General features: G+C 36.8%; 1 protein-coding gene across 1 annotated transcript; it reads left to right on the top strand.

The window, feature by feature from the left end:
• Positions 1–294: 294 nt before the first annotated feature.
• On the top strand, positions 295–19177 carry MANEA (mannosidase endo-alpha). The gene is made up of 5 exons (XM_064447607.1): positions 295–438; positions 6700–7292; positions 10537–10646; positions 13045–13121; positions 13833–19177. Exons 2-5 carry the CDS (start codon positions 6743–6745, stop codon positions 14467–14469), a joined length of 1374 nt encoding a protein of 457 aa, XP_064303677.1. The 5' UTR covers positions 295–438; positions 6700–6742; the 3' UTR covers positions 14470–19177.
• The last annotated feature ends 644 nt before the right edge of the window (positions 19178–19821 follow it).

Raw genomic sequence — 19821 nt, 5'->3', positions numbered from 1 at the left:
AGCTTTAAAGAACTGAAGCAAGTTTAGGCCTTTTGAGTAAAAAAAGGCTATTTCAAAGCCCTCAAGAGGGTAACAGCAGGGAGGAGCCCAGCGACCTCGGCTTTCCCCCGCCGCAAGCCTGCCGTAGCGGTCGCCGAGGCCCCACTACCGGCGTGGCCGCAGCCGCGGGTTAAGGGGAGGGGGCCGCCGCCGCCGCCCTGCCCACAGGTGCGCTCCCCCCTCACCGCAGCTCACGGACGACCTGCCCGCCCGCCGCCCACGCGCATGCGCGGCTGGGAGCGCATGCGCACCTGCCCCCCAGCCCCAGCGGAGCGGCGCGGGTTGATCCCGCCCCGGAGCCCTTCTCCGGCCTGCCCGGCAGCCGCCGCGCCGGGCCGCCCCGGCCTCCCCCACCGACACCCCCCACCGGCCGACAGGCAGCGCCCCTGCTTCGGGCGGGTGAGTAACGGCAGCGGCCCGACCAGCGCCTCTTCTGGCGGCCCTGCCCGGGCCTCAGCTGCACCGCCAGCGCCGCTGCCGGCTCCGGGGGGCTGGGGAAGGGGCGGCGAGGAGGCGGCCGGGGCAGCCCAGGGCTCCTGCGAGTCGGGCCCTGCCGGGGCGCTCCTCGGGGCCGGGAGACAAGGGGAAGGCGCCGCTCCAGCAGAGGCCCCTCGCCGCCCCGCTCGGCCCCTGCTGGCGGGTGGGCGGCCGGCGCTCGGCTCCTCAGCGCTAGGGGAAAGCGCGGGCGCTCGTAGTCCGGCGGCTCGCTCGGGGAGGGGAGCGAGGCGGCGAGCTGCATTCCCTTCCCTTTCTTGCTTCGGACTCTGGTCAGGCAGCCTCGCTCTGCAGCTGCCTGCGCTGCGAACTGCCCCGGGAGGCTGCTGGGCCGGAGCCCCGGCAGGGAGCGGGCTGAAGGCCGCTCGCTTTTCGTCGTCCGCAGCTGCTCAGCGTTAGGTGTGCGCTTCAGCGGGAGGACGCTGCCCTGTCGACATCGGACGCTCTTACATGTCAGATATAATCGTAACACTGGAGGTTGTCTTAATCACGTTTAGAACAAGAAGATGCAGCAGGATTAGCTTTCGTTCCCGCTGCTGTCTTTCTTAAATTCAAATCTGGTTAGCAAAAAAAAAAATCACATTCCCTGTTTTGTGAATGATCATCTGTGTTAGAACTGCCATATTTCAAATACCTCCTTCTAAACTGGGTAGACCAAAAAGAAATCTTATATTATTGGAAGTGCTTAAAAATACATATATTTAGTATGTAAGCACAGCTACAAAGAAGCTGTATGCCATATATAATATCTTCTTCCATCTTTAATGATTTTCAATGGCCTTTTTAAAAAGTCTTTAGAAGAAGGCTGTTGCTTTTTATTATTGTTATTTGTGTTCCCCAGACCAGAATGTGTTATGTAAAGGTGGTCGTTTGGACAGGCTCTTATAAGCCCTCTGGGAGGTTTACTAAATCTCACCTGGTCAATCACTTGGGAACCAAAGTAATGTTTCTAGGTGGACATCTGCACTGGAGCTCCAGAATGAAGGGCTTTGAAGATCTAGGAGATTCTGTATACAGCCGATCTGTCACTTCAGAATTTTCAGGTTCTTTGAGCCGGGAAATCTTAGCAGAAGCTAAGCTTAAAAAACTTACCTGAGAGACTTTGATACTGGCCACGGGCTACCAACGTCAGTAACTTTTGGGTGACCTTACCCTTGCATCAAGAAAGTCAGATTTTGAGAGTTCTCTTCTCTATTGCACTTTCATTTGTTATGTTTAAGGAACATCAGAACAAAAAAAAAATATAGTATTTTCTGGCTCTTACTGAAATAGATACATCTGTTTTATCTGAACAAATTTTCTTTGCATTGCATATTTCTCTTTTGGAATCAGTAAAATTGGAAAAAACAACCCATAGGGTTGAACCTTTAGTTGTCATATAACCAAAAGGATCTAGAATAATTCAAACACCCCTTTTGTTTTTTCTCTGAATAAAAAAAATCCTTATTTTGGGAAATGTGATGGGGAGAAAAAGCTCTGGTTATCATCTGACCGTCTGTACCCTTTTTTCTTCATATAGTGGAAAGGGCAAACAGAAGGTTTGCCTGCAGTATAGCTTAAGGGTATGAAAAGCAGAAGTGAGGGAGGAAGAAAAAACCCACCACTGTCAAGTATGAGCTTGAATGGGAGAGGTTATCCTTCAGGCAGGCTTGATGTTGAGTTTGAAGAACAGTTTAGAAAATACTTCAGTGTTTTTCACAGATGCAGGGTTTGGGTTTTGTTTTTTTTTTTTTTATGGAGGTATTCATTGTTTTAGGAAGAACAGCTGGAGATTTTGTATTACTGTGATAAGTTTCATACTATTTACTCCCATAGAAGAAACTAATTTGGAACAGAAGTGGTCACAGAGGGATAAATATATTTATTTGGGGCCTTTAAGTCTGTACAGCAGCTTACAAATTAAAAGTGAAATACCTAAGATTTTTTTGGACACAGGAACTAAATGTTAAGGAAATAAAGGTTCTACCCTTTCATGGTAGAGCTTAATATTTTTCTGATGTCTCATGAAGGAAAGTGTAGTATCTGTGATCATAAAAGGAGAAACCAAAAGGCATCAGTTAACTTCTGTGCTTTCGGTCTGGACCTGAAAGTAACAATTCTTGATTTGGAGAAGTGCGTGTGGTGGTAGAGAGTTCATTGACAGAGTTAATTGAAGATCCTGACTTCTTCAGGCACCGTTCAGTGGAAAATTTGCCAAAGGACTTTCTAGTAAAGTGACTGGGTGATTAAAAATTTTTTTAAAAAAAAATTAAGTTTATTTTAAAAATATGTAGTGTAACACACAGCATAAAGAAGACAATTTTAATTTCACAGTAATGACCTCTGTGCTCATTTTTACCACTCAGGGACTAGATTTAGGGATGGTAATAATTCTGTACTTAGGTTACATGCATTAGCTGTGAATTGAATTGATAGCAGAAGTTTTTGAAAAAGGGTAGGGAGAAAAATATTTTAAAAAAGGCGGGGAGGGAAAGTATGTTGAAAGTCACACTCTATTCCAATTTGTTCCCTTAATCTCAGAAAGGAAGTGTGTAGTGGAGCTGAAACAGTACCAGAAAGAAACACTTCAAAAATGTTTAAATGTATCCAGTGGTAGGGATACAATATACAAAGCAGACAGACTAGAAATTTTTCTAAAGGAAAACTTGGAGAACCTGATAGAAGCAATTAAATTATTAGTGAAATAAAAAATGTAAACAGTAATAATTGAATGTAAACAAATGCTTGCTTACTCTCCCTTCTAATTTCAGAACCAGGGGTGTCAAACTAGTAGATGTGTTTCTAAACAGAAGGTGTTTTTTCATATTGTACAAAGAAATGACCTTTTGTGCAAAAAGTCCCTGATCCACAAATAGCTGAAGATGTCTAACTATTTTGGTACAGAAGCACTGAAATGTATTGGATCTTTTCTTTGCCCACAGGCAGAGACTGGTGATCTACACTAACTCATTCTTCCTTCAGAGCTGTCACAGATGGATTTTTTTGTTCTTTCAAAATGAATTCACTAGGCAAGAGAAAGAGCTTGAACTACTTACATTTGTGGCTGGTACACTAATATGGCTCAACAAGCTTGCGGTTAGAATCGAAAAGCTGCTAGTTAACAAGTCATCGTATGAGTCACAGTAACTGCATGTGAGAGCTTAATCTGCATAAAGCTGAAGTTATTCAGGCTGAGTTTTTCCTACTAAGAAAGGGAAAATTGCTATTAGATCCAAACGCACCCAACAGTCCAAGGCAAGATACTTCATAAGTATTTAGAAATGACCTATGTACCTCATTAAATTGAAGTCAGATTTTAAAATTTGGATGCCCATGACAGAAGTACAAAATCACAGCTCTGCTAGCTCTAATGGGTGTTGAACCAGAAATGTATTCTAAGATTTTTCCAGTTCCAAGGATAGACGTAACTTCAGATACTTGTTTCACATAGCATGTGTGCTCAGTCTCTTTCCCCAATATTACCATTCCGCTATTGCGCACTAGTGTTGATGAACAAAATTTATCTGTCACTGCCTCTGAAGAGTAGCTCTGAACAAGACTGAATGACATAATGCAAGCATTGCCAACCTGTAGCTCTTCAATGCAGCTTTTTACAGTATAGCTAGCTATGACAAGGCTGAATTATGTCATCATCACTGAGACTGATGTCTTCCCAAAACACAAGCCTTTACCGTAGGTATCACTTGTTCTGGAAATTTTGCAGTTTGATTCTGAGCCTCCATATCAGCATACTAGAGGTTCGTAATACGGTATGGTAGACCAGGGTCTGTCCTGATGCCAAGTAAGTATGCTGCTTGTTTTTTAATATACTTTCACAATAAATATCCCATTGAAAAAATACTTGTTGAAATAAGAACGTGGAGTACTAAGTAAGATCAATTCCTGATGCTTCAGGAAAAGCACTTTATGATAGTAAAATCGTGATGCATTAGAGGAGGAATTTAGTAGCAGGTATGTCAAGCAAAGAATTAAAAGGAATAGTGTCTTCAATATGGAATAGAAAAGCCCAAATGAAAGACTTTATGAAGATTGTAATTATAGACACTACAGCCATGAATTCGTTTTACAGAAGAGATGAGAGAAAATAATTGCATAAGTACTTTATCACTGGCAGTCGTGTATGTTGTTTGATGAAGATCAACAGCATATGGGTTAAATTAAAGAAAACTGAATACAGTGATGCATTAGCCAGGTGAATAATATTGTTTCCTTTTAAAAAAATAAAATCCTGACCCTTTTGAAAACTTCAGTTTGTCTAATCTGAAAATTGAGTTAAATTCCCAGGGAGGGGTACCGTGATAGACTAGAAAGAAGACTGAAAAGGACAGGAAAAATAGTAGAGGTAGTTTGAATGTATTTAAAGTTAATTTCTATGATTCTTATTAGAAGAAAAATATTTTGGACTCCAAATATTCTCTCTGACAAAATTCTAAGATCCTGGGATGGATTGTGAACTATAGAAAAAGAACCTTGTAATTTGGTGTAGTGTGATGTGAAATCTGTTAATGAAAAGTACTGTAAGCATATATGCTATAAAATAGTTCTCCCTGACTGTAGCCAAAGGTATGGTTTCACAGTTCAGTTGGGCCAAATGAGCAGCATCATTTTCATTCTCTTCCCTTCCCCCATCTGTGCCATTAATTCATTTGTTGGCATTAGTTCTGTGGTTGATCCTCATTCAGCTGAGCTAGCTGTCTAACGAGGTAAAAGTGCATAGGGGTTTTTTTGTTGTTTATTTTTTGAGATGTTAACTGGGTTTTGCTGTTGAAGCATATGAGCGACCTTACTGTGAAAAGCAGTAAGATGAACCCCAGAGGTAACTAAAAGTAGACAGCAGGATGAACAGATTAAGGTTGGAGATGGAAGCAGAGCTTGCCTTTCTGGCAGTGTCATACTGCTAATCCAATTCAGGCTGTATTGTTAAAAAGCATATTCTAAAATTCCTCATCTAAAATTATCACCGCAGTAACAAATAGAGCCTTGTGACAACTGAGCTATATGTTAATGGACTTTAACAGTAGTAAGGAACATTGATAGGAAACTAAGGTGAGGTAATTTGTAAGTATTTTAAAACGCCCTGTGTGTATATCAGTAAATTAAAATTATAAAACGTGGAGATCAGTGACAGAAATACAAAATCACCGCTATGCTGTATCTAATGGCTGTTGAATCAGAAATTTATTCTAAGATTTTCCAGTTCAGTGTTGTCAGTTTTATGCATAATCTTGTTCCAAATAATTATGTGGTAACCTAAATTTTGTTAATCCTTTTCTCTGGCTCTCCTGTGTTTAATGTTGAACAGGAATTAAAGTTATAAATAAAGTAATCAGGCATTCCATTATATCAGTTTTCTTCCCCCTACTTTCAGGGCTCAAATCTGGCTGTGTACTGTTGGTCTTGTTTTGAACTTAGTCCTGGAATTCTACATGAAGTGTCACACAGCTGTGATGATGTACTAACAGGCTGCCAGCAGCTAACTTGCAGGCTTTCAGGTTGAGGTACATCCTTAATGCTGTACTGTTTTTTGTTTAGGTAATTCAGAAAACAAATCAGAATTTTAGATCTGTAATGTTGCAGAGCATCGTTTCAATTTTATTTTGCCAAAGTATTTAGGCAATGTATTAGTTAACTAAACATGAAGTGGTTGGTCCGAAGCCAGTAGATAAGTTAGTAAACGAAACCTGTATTCTGAACAGAAGCTGTACTTCTGTCGTGTCCCAATTTGTCCTTTGCTTTTGTTCTTCCGTGTTATTCTTCTTTCACGGCTTCTGCTTTTTTCCTACTTTTTTTTCTGTATTATTTCTATCAGACTTGTCAAAACATGATAATTCTGAAATAATGTAACTATAATTTCCATTTCATGGGATTTTTTTGGGTTAGGAAAACAATGAAGTTCAAAAGTAAGACTTTTTCTAAAATATGTGAGTCCTTGGTGGTAGAACCTCAGAAACTTACACACATTCTCAAATGCACAAATGGTTTTTGTCCGTCATTCCCCCATTCCTGTCCATGCCCCCAAGGCAAAGGGCTGTTAGTTATGCAGTCACTGTATGCATTACATTTGTCTCCGTATTATTTCTATTATGTAGAAACATTATGAAGCATTTCATACTGTTGAATTACGTAATAAGAAATCTGACTTTAAAATATTTGTCTTTTGATCAGTTGCGGCCAAAATCCTTCTGTTTGGATTCTGAACTATGACATCATGGCAAGATTTCGCAGAAGAACATGCATCATTTTGTTGCTTTTTATTTTGTTTATTTGCTCCATAATGATGGCTTTGAAGACTCTGAGACCTGACAGAGCTGGCTTTGGGGATCCATTTGGACTTGGTTTGTTGCCTGAGCTTCAACAACGGACAGTGCTCATAGACAATAAACAGAATTCACTAAATAGGGTTCAAGGAGATACTGTAACGCATGTCACTAATTTGCATAGTATTGCAGTCAATACCATGAAACCATCTATGCCGCCTGTAAACAAGCTGGAAGAAGAGCTGTCTTCTCCTAATTATAACTTCCACATATTCTACTATAGTTGGTTTGGGAATCCACAGTTTGATGGTAAATACATTCACTGGAACCATCCGTTGTTGCCACATTGGGATCCCAAAATTGCAAACAATTATCCGAAGGGAAGGCATAATCCTCCTGAGGACATTGGGGCCAACTTTTATCCTGAACTTGGATCTTACAGTTCTAAAGACCCTTCTGTCATAGAAGCCCACATGAAACAAATGCGTTCAGCTTCAACTGGTAATGAGTGTTAACGTTTCAGCATTTTGTTTGTTTATCCAGCCTTAAATATGTGAATGAACACAACTGACCCATTCTTCCATTTTCCTGTGTAATTCTGGAAATGTCTGAAACTAGTAAATGTCATTGTATTTCTGAGTTTTAACCCCCAACTGAAACCTATATCTTCAGAGATGTGTCTGATGAGTGTAACAGCACAGAAACATAAGATCTATATGTGTAATCCTGTAGGTGCACGTTTCATTACTTACTGTTAAGCACTGATAACACATGTAAAAATACAGAAACTGTTGCAAGAATATATTGTCTGTATATTTTATTTTTGGAGATGAATATTTCTGTTTTAAGAACAGGTTTCAGAAAAACATGTTAACGTGGTTTTGGAGCAATCTATTCAAATAGGAGTGGGTTTCTTCTGAACTCTTTGTGTGTAATAACAATAACTTAATTCATATGTCAAAGGGCACGTAGGATTATAGCTTTTATACAATTTATATTTTACGCCGTGTACCTATAGGTGTTCTCATTACCTATGGAAACATCTAGTCCAAACCTTCTTGAACTCAGGAACAATAGTTTCAATGTAGCTAATTATAGTTAATAGCTAGTTACATATATTTTATATATATTATATAGCTATATTTTATATATAGCTAATTATATATATTTGTCCAAAAGTACCTTTTTTCCAATAGAAATTCTTGTTCCCTTTTTCTAAATAAGATGGACTATATAATGAGAATGTTCAATATATTTTTGGTGTCATTCTTTGTTGTCAGGCTTTATGGTCCTTTTTATATTCACCTTCTTTAAAATAAGCATACAGGCTAATACTAAACTCTGAACAGCTTCTGTAAATGTAGTTGGAGCAACATGACCAGAGCTCATGGCATTATTCAGAGTGGTAATCACCTCGAACAGAGTCATGTTCATTCACATAATCATTAAGGTTTGATGTAAATGTTACATTCCTATTATTAGTGTTTACTTGTATGTTTGCTTCTGTTTACTTCTATTGTTTTCTCCTGGTTTTTAACCTAACCTGTATTTCATACAAGGGTTAATACAAATGTAGGAAATTTATTGCCCTTTTCAGTGATACAATAACTCCATTAACAGGAGCACCAGCCACAGTGGGAAGACTGTTGCAGAGAAATCTCAGGTGTTAGTTGCCAGTAAGCACTTTTTCAGTCTTATCTAAAGCAAAATAATGTGTGATGAAAGCAGAGACGGCACTTGTAGCTTTATAAGAGTCTGATGTTTCTCATCCTCTTAGCACAAATGTCTAATAAAGCTGAACTGCTGGTGGAAGAGGTGCCAAATACTACAAAAAATGCTTTGTAGTATAAGGGGTTTTTAGTAGCTTAAGTTAGTTTTCCATTTAAAACTCAGCAATGTGAATGAGTAGTTCATGCTTTCTGTGACATACTTGTAACATATGACTGATTTGTCAAAAGTGCACTTGAATTTGTTCTCTTCCATCTAGATTTGACCAACATAGTTAATAAACTTTTTTCCCTCAGGTCATTACTTCAATTATTGCATCTTTTTTAAATAAGAATTATACTTGGTCCATTTTTTTGTGTACTGTGAGGTTGACTGTTTACACTTTGTTCTTTTGTCTCTTAGCCAATGCCTAATCCGTGACTGTATTTTCTATTCTGTCAATAATTTTTCTTCTAGCCTTTTTTGAGGCTTTATCAAGAATCTTAACATAGGAGAAAAATGTAAGTGGTTCTTTCAGCCAATATTTTGTAATGATCAAATGCATATAAGAGATTGGAGCAGCAGGAATCTCATGCAGTGCTACCTTGTATTCTTATATTTTACACTTCTTTCCTTATTTATTAGTTGCCTGACTGTTAACAGATTAATACAATAGATTTTATTCCTCAGATTGCTTGGTGAATTTTTTTCTTTTTGCACCAGCCTATTTTTGTGATAGTCCAGTTTGAAGTCCTTCATTTGTCTTGAATTACTGTACCCTGGTTTTACACATGTTTATGCTATTGTTTCTGGCATTGAATCCATCCTTTTTCAGACTCAAGAAGCGGTACATGACTTCAGTTTTTAACCACGGGAAAGAAAATATTAAGTAGAGTTTCTCAGGGAAAGACCAATGCAAACATGAATTTAGGTTCCTTGATGAACAATTCTGTCTCCTGACATTTTCCCTGTTTCTTAAAGGTATAAAAGAAGGTCTTGACAGATGTATTCCAAGATACCTTGAGCATAACCTGAGTTTGTTGCTGCTGTTCTACTTGTCCTTTACGTCTTACTCATTTTAATTTTGTCCTTTTCTTTTGTGTGAAATAAAAGATAGGGTGGTAAAACATAGTAAAATGCTGCATTTTTCTTGTCCTTAGTAGACTCTCTCTTGTCATAGTTAGTCCATTATTTGTGATTCTCTTTTTGATAAAATGTGGGGAGAATATGCTGAGGGTAGTTGAACTATCTTCTATGTATAGAGAGCACAAATTTCTGGTTTTGATGTTAGATGATGATTGTGTATTTACTCTAATTCATGCTTTCTTTTTCATAATTTACAGTATAGGGATATTGTATTTGATGTCTTTTTTGACAGGAATAGTAACATCCTTAAATTACTGAGAGCCACTCAAGCATTTTTTTTTAGGTAATAAATTTTAAAACTAATTTCACATGGTTGGAAGGGTAGATTACACCAAAGTAACTGCTTTTAGCAAGAAGGAAGATTGTGGGATTACAGTCATTGCTTCTAGTATGAATTATTTTGTAGTAGAGCCAGAGGTACAATGCAGAAATATGTCAGGGAATGAAGTTTTATAAAATGAAATAAGAATCTCTTTCATCACATGCATAGCACTTACCTCTTGAGTGTTCTCTAACCCTATGTATCTTGATATTCTCTAGCTGTACTGTGGTATAGCTATAATGCCTTAGTGGGGAGCATTCTTCTCTTGGTACAACCTGGAGGTTAGGACGCTGTGCTGAAGAATGGGAGGGGATGGCTTTAAGTGTGAGGCTTGGGGTACTGAACACAGATCTGTTCCCTTGGCAGCTCATCTTACCACTATTTGGGTTTTTTTTTTGTCTTTTGAAGAAAGAGAAGTTAAAATCTGCTCTGAGAATACTGAGATTTCAAAATTGGTTAAAAAGTAATTTGAAAATCCCATCAAACAATAATTATAACTCATGGCAATGTTAGAATGTACAAGTATATGTTAAACAACATGATTTTAACACTCAAGTTTTGTATTTTCAGGTGTAATAGTGCTTTCATGGTACCCACCTGGTATGGCTGATGAAAATGGAGAACCAACTGATGGTTTGGTGCCTGTTATTTTGGATTATGCACATAAATATAACCTAAAGGTAAAGTATTTTTAAGATTCATAAAATAGGACTACTTAGGAAAGTAAACTTTGCAAAGAGTTTCCTACATGTGGCTCATGGTGTAGAACAGGGAGGCTTGTCGTATAATGGTGACTTCTGTTTCTGTCTCCTATTACACTGTACTTCTTTTGGGTCATAGAAGCTGGTAGAAGTGTCCTTTGAATTACACTGAATTGTGATAAGACCCACACAATATTGCCTTATAACTAGAATAAATATCATAATCTGCCTTTTTTCTTTTTGGTTCAGATCTAAAGCTTACAGAATCTAAGGTATGGTATTGTAGATTTTTTTTTTTCTTTTTAGGAAACAGTTTTTAACATTAGACAGTATGTTGTTTTCAAATGAGTCTTGGGAGTTGAGGGAAGTATGATGTATTTCATAATATTATGGAATACAATGATCTATAAACTAAGGAACTTTGAGAAAGAAGAAAGACTAAACTAATTTTCTGCATTACTGCATAACTTGCTGGTGCCTGACCATGGAGGTCAGGAGCAAGCATCTATGAGTAATAAAGAGCGATTTAGAAGTTCTAGTTTGAATGAATGTATTCCAGAAGGTATCAGGAGTACTTGCCTTGGACAGTAAGGCCAGAGGGGTGCTGTTCTGACTTCAGGTTACTCCGGGCCATTACAGGGTAGAAAGGCTAAATTACCAGGTTCTTGAAATAGATGAAATATCAAACCAATTAATGATTGTGTGGATTGATCAGTAGAGTCTGAAATTGTGGTTTGATTTTGTTTATTTTCAGAATAAAACTTGTATTTTCCCTTGGGATAAAGAAAGCACGCATTGCCTTTTAGTCTTGCTGAGTAATAAATTTGTTTTTTTAAATTCTCTAAGTAACTGTGTATGTTTCATCTCAGGAGGGTGTTGTCTGTACTGGGGACTAAAAATACAGCCTGTGCATCTGCTCTGGTTTTAGTTGGTCATGCAAGTTGCAGATTCTCAGAGAAATTTCCTGTCACTAGTAGCAACTGTAGATTCTTTGACAAGCGGGAGGAAGGCAGGAAGGTTAAATCAGATACAGAAGTCATTCTGAAACTGTTAAAAAAGCTGTGTAAATTGCATTATGTGACATAAGTTGCATATATATGTTAGTAAATTATTAAAAACATAATTTCAGATAATCTGATGGAGCTCACTCCTACCTAAAAGAACTTTTTAACGTTCAAGTTTCTCAAAGGAGCCAAGGCAAAACAAAATAAGCTACCAAGGAAAATGAATGTAATAATATGGTAATAATGGGAATATGGATGGAACTGCTGTTATTGCTTGGAATAATTACTGAAATACAGATACTTAGTATAGATACTGTCAGGGAATGCTGCCTTCACTGTAATGTTTTTCAACATTCTTGCACTGGTAAGTTATTACAGTTAAGTGTTAGGAATGTCAGTAGACCAAAACCAACATACAAAATGCAATCCTATTATGTCTGTTAAATACAAGTCTGCTAAAAGACATGTTCTTTTGATTTGCCTGGTTTTGATAGTTGGAAACGAAATATGAAATTATAGTGCTCTTCAACCTGTCCTGTCAGTCCTAGTGATTTAGTCTGACACTGTATTTTTCTATAGTTTGTACCTAACAGATAGATATTGGCTCTACAATGGAAATTTGCTACTGTTGCAGAGTTGTTGAAGGCTTTTTTGAATGCACTGTGCTCTAAAATTGCTTCTGAAAAACTAGTTGCTTTGATTAATGTACTATACTCTTCCATTTAATTGTATATTTGAAAACAATGGAATTTTTCTATTGAAATTACTTCACATGTATAGGTTATATTGTTCCACAAGCTCCAATTCAGAAATTCAGAACAGTAGCAGTGCATTACATTAGATTTAGTTCCAAGAGTTTATTGCTGTTGATAAACGTATAAAATTTTAGATTAAATTTTCATATCCCATATCTTAAAATCTCTTCTGACACTGAAAAGTCTCCTTGGGCAATTACCTATAGCAAATTTAATACTTTGTTTAGAAATTAAATACAAAAATATTTCATTGGTCAGTCAGTTCTTTGACATTTGAATAGACAATACTTTACTTCAGTTTTTAATTTCTGCTGTAGTGTTTTAAGTTTTCAAAAGCATGCTTACTACTCACTGTAGCCTAGGGAAAACAAAAACAGTGGTTTGTTTAGTGTAAAACCCTAAATAATTACTCTGTTACCAAACTTCCTTGGATCTGAAGCTTCTAATCTTAGCAGCGCAGGAGTTGAGTTAGGGTTGGATTATTCTCAAAATAGACTAACGAAAATGTAAAAAACTATATTTGATGTGGCTGGTACTTGCTTTGTATAATATGCTGTTCCCATGTATTCAATATAATTTTATGTTTGTGTTGCTCTTAACTACATTTTCATCTTTCAGGTCACTTTTCATATTGAACCTTACAAAGATAGAGATGATCGCAGTATGTACCACAATGTCAAATACATCATTGACAAGTGAGTGCTTTCAGAATAGTTTCCTTTGCAGTTTGTAACATGCTGGTTTAGGGACTTCTGTATATTATTTAAAGCTTGGAAGAATATATAAAAATGTGTACTGAGACTGAAGAAACCTGTAAAACACTTTGTTCATATTTCATATTTCAGTTATACAAAACTCAGTCTGTCTTTTAAATACTGTAGTGTGAATTTTACATAGATACTCAAATGTAAATGGCTTTCAATGTTCATTAGTATCACTAGTCATGATACTTCAGATTAAAGCAGTTAAAGTATTAGCTACATGATATATATTAAACGTGTATTTTATGTAGTGACAAACTAGCAGCTAGAGCTTTAATGTGTTGATGTCTAATGATTTCAGTTGAGCTTGACAAATTCTGTACAGCTGCTAGTTATTTTATTTATCAATGCTCCTTAGACTGTCTTATTTCATATGAAATTAGAGAATCACCATTCAGGGAAAACTAATACCTAAAGTGCAGTTTGACACTAAGTTATTAATTTGTAGTAATTTAAAGGTTCTTTGCAGATTGATTATTTAATACTTCAGTAAACATGGGACTGAAAATGAATATGAATTGCTATATCTTGAAGCACATGCACTGTCTTTTTTAATTATTTTTTAGGAAAAGTCTTCAGATCAGGTTGTAAAACAGTATTTCCAAATGGCAAATTTTGTCTTAACGATACTTGTTTGCTTTATAGATATGGAAGCCATCCAGCCTTTTACAGGCATAAGACCAGCACAGGCAGATTCCTTCCCATGTTTTACGTTTATGACTCTTACGTAACAATTCCTGAAATATGGGCAAATCTGTTAACTGTTTCTGGATCGCAGTCTATTCGAAATACTCCATACGATGCATTATTCATTGCACTTCTTGTAGAAGAAAGACATAAGCATGACATCCACAGAAGTGGCTTTGATGGAATGTACACGTACTTTGCCACCAATGGCTTCTCCTATGGCTCATCTCATCATAATTGGGCAAGTTTAAAAGCCTTTTGTGATAGTAACAACTTAATGTTTATTCCAAGTGTGGGACCAGGGTATATCGATACCAGTATCCGACCATGGAACAACCACAACACCCGTAATCGCGTCAATGGGAAGTACTATGAGACTGCCTTCAGTGCAGCCCTTTTGGTGCGACCAGAAATTATTTCTATTACATCTTTTAATGAATGGCATGAGGGAACTCAAATTGAAAAAGCTGTTCCCAAACGGACTGGACAGGTGGTTTACCTTGATTATAAGCCCCATAAACCAAACATTTACCTAGAGCTTACTCAGAAGTGGTCTGAGAAGTACAGAAAAGAACAAGAACAGTGGCTTATGTGAGCTGTTGCTGCTGCAGTTATTTCCTAACGCACTGACTGCATTGAGAAAGAAATTGAGAGCTGAAAAATCTTTTATTAAATGTCTTTATTGTAGATATGTTCAAATTATTGTATCTCTTGAATGTATATGCACTACTACTGAATTTGAATTTTGAAGAGTAAAAAGATGATGAGAATATTGTCATTTCTGTCTTACTGGATATCGTAGTTCAAGAATATTCAGGGAAAATGCTGTGTTTTGGTTTGTGTTTTTTTTTCCTTTCAACTTTGTAACTTGCATCCTGAGCTTCCAGAACATCTGCATGGGACAACTCTACATGACCAAAGTAGAAGAAAAATTTGGCATAGTTATACTTACTTCCTTTATTCCTGTATTGTGTTCCTAATCAAAGTGATGTTGTAATCTAAATTTTATCCTGATAGCTTCTTGCAGGATGCATGTCTGTAGCGTGTGGAATAATCTACATCTAGTGGTTTTAATGCTTCGCACACAAGGAGTTCTTGACACATGGCTAGCTTGTGGTGAAAACACTGGAGAGGTATGTGTGATGCAACACTAATGGTTTTTAAGAAAAACAAAAGTATTTGAAAGATTGAGTTCCAAAGAACTGCTGAAAGATTTCTAGTTTACTTCTGTTTGTTCTGTTCAGTACAGGGTGCAGACCTTTGCAGATTACTGAATACTGACCAGTAACGTAGTTTTTTTATGTTACTTTGAATCTACAAAAAAAAAAACCCTGTTAGAAACTGAGAGTGGAAAAGATTTTTCTGAGGAGGAAAAGCCCCTAAACACGCAAAAAGGTATACTAAAACCTCCATGTTATATGTTACCTGCTAATTGACTGCAGAAACAGATCTACTGTGTGTGTTTTAAAATATTTAAAGATTCTAAAGCTAATATTTTACTAGTCCTACAATAAATAAAATTTTAGGAAATGCTTTTTTGTTTCTGATTTAGGAGCCAGTTCAGTTTGGTAGCAATGACAGGAACTACCCATTAGTTTAATTTGAAATCTGAGATTTCTGGTTTTCGTATAGTTCATCTAGTTGTTCCAGGATTCAGAACAGTAGATACTAAAATCTTGTTATCATTCAATAAGCTGCCTACAAACACTACCTTTAATACTGTGGCATGGCTGGAAATGAGTGCTTTCAGAACCAAGAACCTCACCTTTCAAATGTTGTGATTATTAACTATTTTTCTGAATGAAACTTGAAAGGATCAAGTCACATTGACGTGTCTCCTCAGCCATCTCTTTTTCTGGCATTTTCAGACAACTTCATAAAAAAATCCTGAATGTTGGGATAGTAGAAATTGCAGCATTTTATTTATTTGCAGTAAGTGTTTAATCTGTATCAAAGTGGCTTTTTTTTAAGGTTCTTCTGGGGGTTTTTTTGTTGTTTTTTTTTTTTTTTTTTTGGGGGGGGGTGGGGTGGGGTGTGTCTTATTTATATAAAGGTGCTGATCCTGTGTTTTAGTTCATATTCTGGAACTGTTGTGACCACTAGAATTCCATTGATTTCAGCAGGACCTGTGGAAATTACGCTGTTTACTTGGTTCTTACAGTAATCTGTCCATGAAGTTGTAAGGGGAGTGCAAGGACTTCTGGTTAAAAAGAAAACAAACCAAACGAGTATGTTTTTTCTAGAAACCTTTGTCATTCCAAATAAACATAAGCCAGTTACTACTGATATTTTCTAGAGTCTTTCTGATCTAAATGTGTGTTTATGTATCTTTCACTTATTTACAGTTTGCTTCTCTTGTCATTTCTCTGCAGTTGTTAAGAGATGAGGTGTCATATAATGCCCTCAGCTGCTTGAAAAAAATTCAGAAACTGGGTGACAGATATATAACCTGGCACGTTGAAGTGTACCTCTAGAGTTATTGGAGTCTCTTTGTAATTTTTTTTGCATTTTCCTACCGCATTTCTGCAAAGTCCAAAGTGTTTCTGAAAGAAATGCTTACTAATGCTTATCTTGTTTTACTTATGTTCAGTTGTATAAACTGCAAGTAGATATAGGTATGACCACAGTCACAAAATAGTGTCTGAGACACATGAAGCACTTGCTAGATTTTTACCACTTCCAAGTTAAACCACTCACTCCCTTTATTAAGGAAACTGATTCATACATTATAAATCCCTGAAATAGCGATACATAATTTGTTTTTATAATATGTTGTATGTTTATGCTTTTACAGCCCAAATGAGCCCATATATTAACAATCTTAAAAATCTTCTGAAATCAAATCTTTGAAAGGACAAGTCTCTTTGTTTTCCCTTTGCTTTAACTTATGTCATCCACTGGTCTTTCCTTACTATGGTTGTCTGAGCACTTTAGTAGTTTTGAGAATCTTGCACTCAGCTTTCAGCTCCTTATTTTCTCCCGGTGGCAGTTTATTTTCTCCGTGACTATAAAAGTTGCTCCTTTTGTTGCTGTTTATAGAAACATTCGAAATTTGTTGTACAGTATCGTACAACTGAGGTGATCTATCTTGGTTAAAATATAATTTACGGTAACAGTGTAATGGATCTTCATTACTATGAAAGACTTCTGAATTGTTGTAAAGGTATCATTTAGTCCTTGCCATGAAGTGATATGGGCCGTGACACACTGGTGTCTAATGGGATCTTTAGAAGAATTTACAGAATTTCTGTAGAAAAGAATGAAAATTAAGTGCCTAGAATTCATCACCCCTGAGCATTTAATGTATTTTTGTGCTTGATGTGTTTTAGAACATAAGTATACAGCCTGATAAAATATTTCAGAATTTAGTATTTAATGTAGTGATTCTAAGAAGAGCTGATGGAATAGCGGCTACTAGAGCTACCCGCCTCTCTGCCCAATACTTTCTCTGTACTTACAGCAAATGTTAGTGCTACTTCTTGTTATAGGGGATGGAGAGTTTTGCTGATAGACTGCTGCTGCAGTCATGATAGTTTTTGGAAATTTGAGTAAAAATAGGTCTGTGGGAGAGGATTTGTACAAATACAAAAGAATAAGATTGTTACAAGTGCACAGCTATTGGGGTGAGGGAGGGGGAGGGTGAATGTATTTAGAAGGTGATTGCTCCAAGCTTTACAGTTACAGTAAAAAACAATTTAAAAAGCCTCCAATGTGCAACCAAAATTGGGAAGGGGGAAGAATTATGTATTATTCGTTTTAGATCTGAAATGGAACTTAAGGAATATCCAGATTCTATTTCACTTTGGCTTCACGTCCCTGTTATTTCTTGACTAATTGAAAAAAAAAAAAAACATTGTAGTGATTAGTTTTAATTTTCTTACACTGATTAATTGCATTTGACTCATCTTGTTACAGTACTTAGAGTAATATACTACATTTATATGGATTAGGCAAGAAACATTATGGGAAGTTTTAATAGCTATCATGCCATGCTATGCCTCTGCAAATATAGGAATACCTGAAGTTACTGATCACATACTACTGACTATCCCCAGAGGGGAAACGGTTTCTGAGGCCAGTAGCAAGTCTTTGTGGTAAAAGAGAGCTGCTTTTTTAAAGAAAATCTATAAGTTCATCTCTGCTCCTGTCAGTTGTGGTCAAGTACATTGTTTTAGTTCTGTGAGCTGTCTCAGAACTGAAGTTTAATGCATCTTCTCTGAAATAGGAATTTATATTAAATCTTGTATAGTGCATGTTTCTCAGATATGTAAACTAGTACTGAATTTTGAGGGGAAGAACATGTGCATACGCTGTTACTGCTTCAGTGGCAAGCTGTAGATTGTTGTGAATGTAGTTTCTGTACTGATGTTCATAGTGTTTGTCTAGTGCCTTTCTTTTGAGGTGCCAATGATTTGTCTCTTAAGAGGTGGTTGAAGCAGAAGGGTCTGTAGTGAACTCATTTTTATTGTGCAACTCGATACGTATAAACTGCATAGTTTGAATTAACACATTTTACACACAGTTCTTGAGTTCTCTTGAAAACATCTCGAGTGTTTTCGGTACTGTGTTGCTAGAAGGAGAACGTACCTCTGGGCACATGGACAAGGATGTACTGTAATTTAGGGCACTTTTTTTGTGAATCTTGTGTACCTGAAAAGAGGAAATAAAGTATTTACAGACAAATTATTTACCACTTAATGTAAGCTGAAAATCTCTCTCCCAGTGTTAAGGTATTTTACAAGTATTGGTCCTCATCTTTCTACTTGCTTAAGATAGTGTCAATATCTCATTCCTTTTTGTCTTTTACTTTTGACCAGCATGGTAAATATTACATAAACTTCTAAGGTGATTGTATTTCTGAGACTTCATTGTTGTAACATTCAGTAAAGAGAAGCTACAAGATTATTGGCACTGCAGAAAAGCCTGATATGAATTTGATATTGTATAAGTATGATTGTGTTGTCAATGGGTAAGTGTATCTTTGCTATGTATTGAACATGAATAAAAACCAACCCAAAACATTTCTTTTAATACCCTACCTAGCTCTGGCAGAGGTGCATTTGCTCACATGCATATATAAAAGCAAGTGTGTGTGTATGTCTATTTATATACATTATATATGCATATAACTGAAGTCATTATTTTTAAAGTACTATATCATTGTATTAAAATTACAGGCTGGATTCTGCTATTTTTAAGCAAGCAATGTTTTTAATTACCTATGATGTTTACAAAAAGCCTAGTTGCTTATGTATGAATACTTTCATGAACAATAAATATATGCCCACAAAGTGTGATTTAAATGGTGTGTGTGACAATGTTTTTTAATAATATTAATTTAGAAAGTTGATTTTTACTCTTCTATTACAATATCTATGTAGAATATAATTAGACTGAAACCAACAGCCTTATGTTGTTTTTAAACCGACAATACTCCTGAAGTTTTTAGGTCTATTTGTACTACATCTTATTAGGCTACGAAGCGAGTTCACTAGTGCATAGTGTTGCAGGTATCTTTGAGTCCCAAGGTATGACTGTATTTTGACAAAGTAAAACTGAAGTTTACAGTTTATACAGAAGTTTAAGAGGGATGGACACACAAATAATTAGCCGCACAGGAAAATGGTTTACAACTGAATACTACAATGGGGTCAAAGAAGTATTTGTTGCATTCTGATAGTTTATTGTGCTGTTCAGGTGTAAGAGCTCTGGAAGGTAAGGGTTGCCATTTTACATAAGTTTCACAGAAATGTGAAATTACCTTCTCGGTATTTGAAAAATATGCCTTGTTGTTATTCCCAGCAAACTAACTACATTGGTAAGAAAGCAATTATAGCAAATTCACACGTAGTCAGTACTGTGTATTTCTGTCCGTGAATCAAAAGTATTTAAAAATGTTGAATAATTTCCTTTTCACAGGAATTTCAGTATTTTCCAATAATTTCGT

The sequence above is a fragment of the Phalacrocorax carbo genome, chromosome 3, assembly GCF_963921805.1.
Source record: "Phalacrocorax carbo chromosome 3, bPhaCar2.1, whole genome shotgun sequence".
NCBI lineage: Eukaryota > Metazoa > Chordata > Aves > Suliformes > Phalacrocoracidae > Phalacrocorax > Phalacrocorax carbo.
The sequence above is the reverse complement of the archived record's forward strand: the minus strand, read 5'-3'. Positions and strand labels throughout refer to the sequence as shown.